General features: G+C 54.2%; 1 protein-coding gene across 1 annotated transcript; it reads right to left on the minus strand.

Annotated features, from left to right (window-relative positions):
- Positions 1 to 333: 333 nt before the first annotated feature.
- LOC147456363 (uncharacterized) lies at positions 334 to 612 on the minus strand. Its single transcript, XM_086515459.1, has one exon. The coding sequence runs from the start codon at positions 610 to 612 to the stop codon at positions 334 to 336; it is 279 nt and encodes a 92-aa protein (XP_086371585.1).
- Positions 613 to 897: the final 285 nt, after the last annotated feature.

Below are 897 nucleotides of genomic sequence, written 5' to 3' on the forward strand. Positions count from 1 at the left end.
TTCATTTTTACCCCTTATGGCCTCAACCTTACACTGCTCCATTTTTTACTTTGACTCTCCCTTTCCTCTATCCACTCCTCTTTTGTCCTCTTTTGACCTTGGCTTCCACTTTGTCCGAACATTCCCTAGCTTGGCCCATTTGGCCTTGCTCTTTTGGTCTTTGCCGCCCTCGAGCTCGGACTCTCTCTCTCTCTCTCTCTCTCTCTCTCTCTCTCTCTCTCTCTCTCTCTCTCTCTCTCTCTCTCTCTCTCTCGTCGGCTCAACACAGCGAAACCCTAAGCTCAACACACCCCTGTGTCCCTCCCAGGATCAAGGGCAGCCTGTGGAGGGGCGTCAAGCCTCCAAGCCTGCCTGCAAACAAGCTCCACGACCTGTCTGCTCGCGCTGCATCTCACCTCCCACAGAGTTCTCATCGTCGCCCTTGCACAACTCGACATTCCCTGCACAGCCCTCACAGCTCTTGCCTTCTCTGCACAGCACCGCCTTGACCCCAACTTCTCGCCCTCGCGGTCTGGTGTTCCTCCTCCAGTAGCCCCATTTGAGTGTTAAGTTGCAACCTGAGAGAGTGGTGCTTTCCCACCACTGCAAAAGCTCGCGGCGACATTCAGCCATGGTTTCACTGTCTGTTATCTCCTAGCCGAAGCCCACCCACGACAGGAAGCTCGCTTTTTGTCGGTTACCCCTAGCCGAAGCCCACCCACGACAGTAAGCTTTTGTCGGTTGGCCCCATTTCCACTAGTGCAACCCCGAACAACAGTCATGGCTACCCGAGCTTCATCCCGCAGCAAGGCCACCTTTGCAGGGATTGTGGCAATGCCTCCCAAAATGGACAGCACCATCCGACTTCAGAATGAAGTCGAAAGACTCCGCAAGGAAAAAGACAAGCTGAAACAAAGG

The sequence above is a fragment of the Adiantum capillus-veneris genome, chromosome 6 (genome assembly GCF_014529385.1).
Source record: "Adiantum capillus-veneris isolate H3 chromosome 6, ASM1452938v2, whole genome shotgun sequence".
NCBI lineage: Eukaryota > Viridiplantae > Streptophyta > Polypodiopsida > Polypodiales > Pteridaceae > Adiantum > Adiantum capillus-veneris.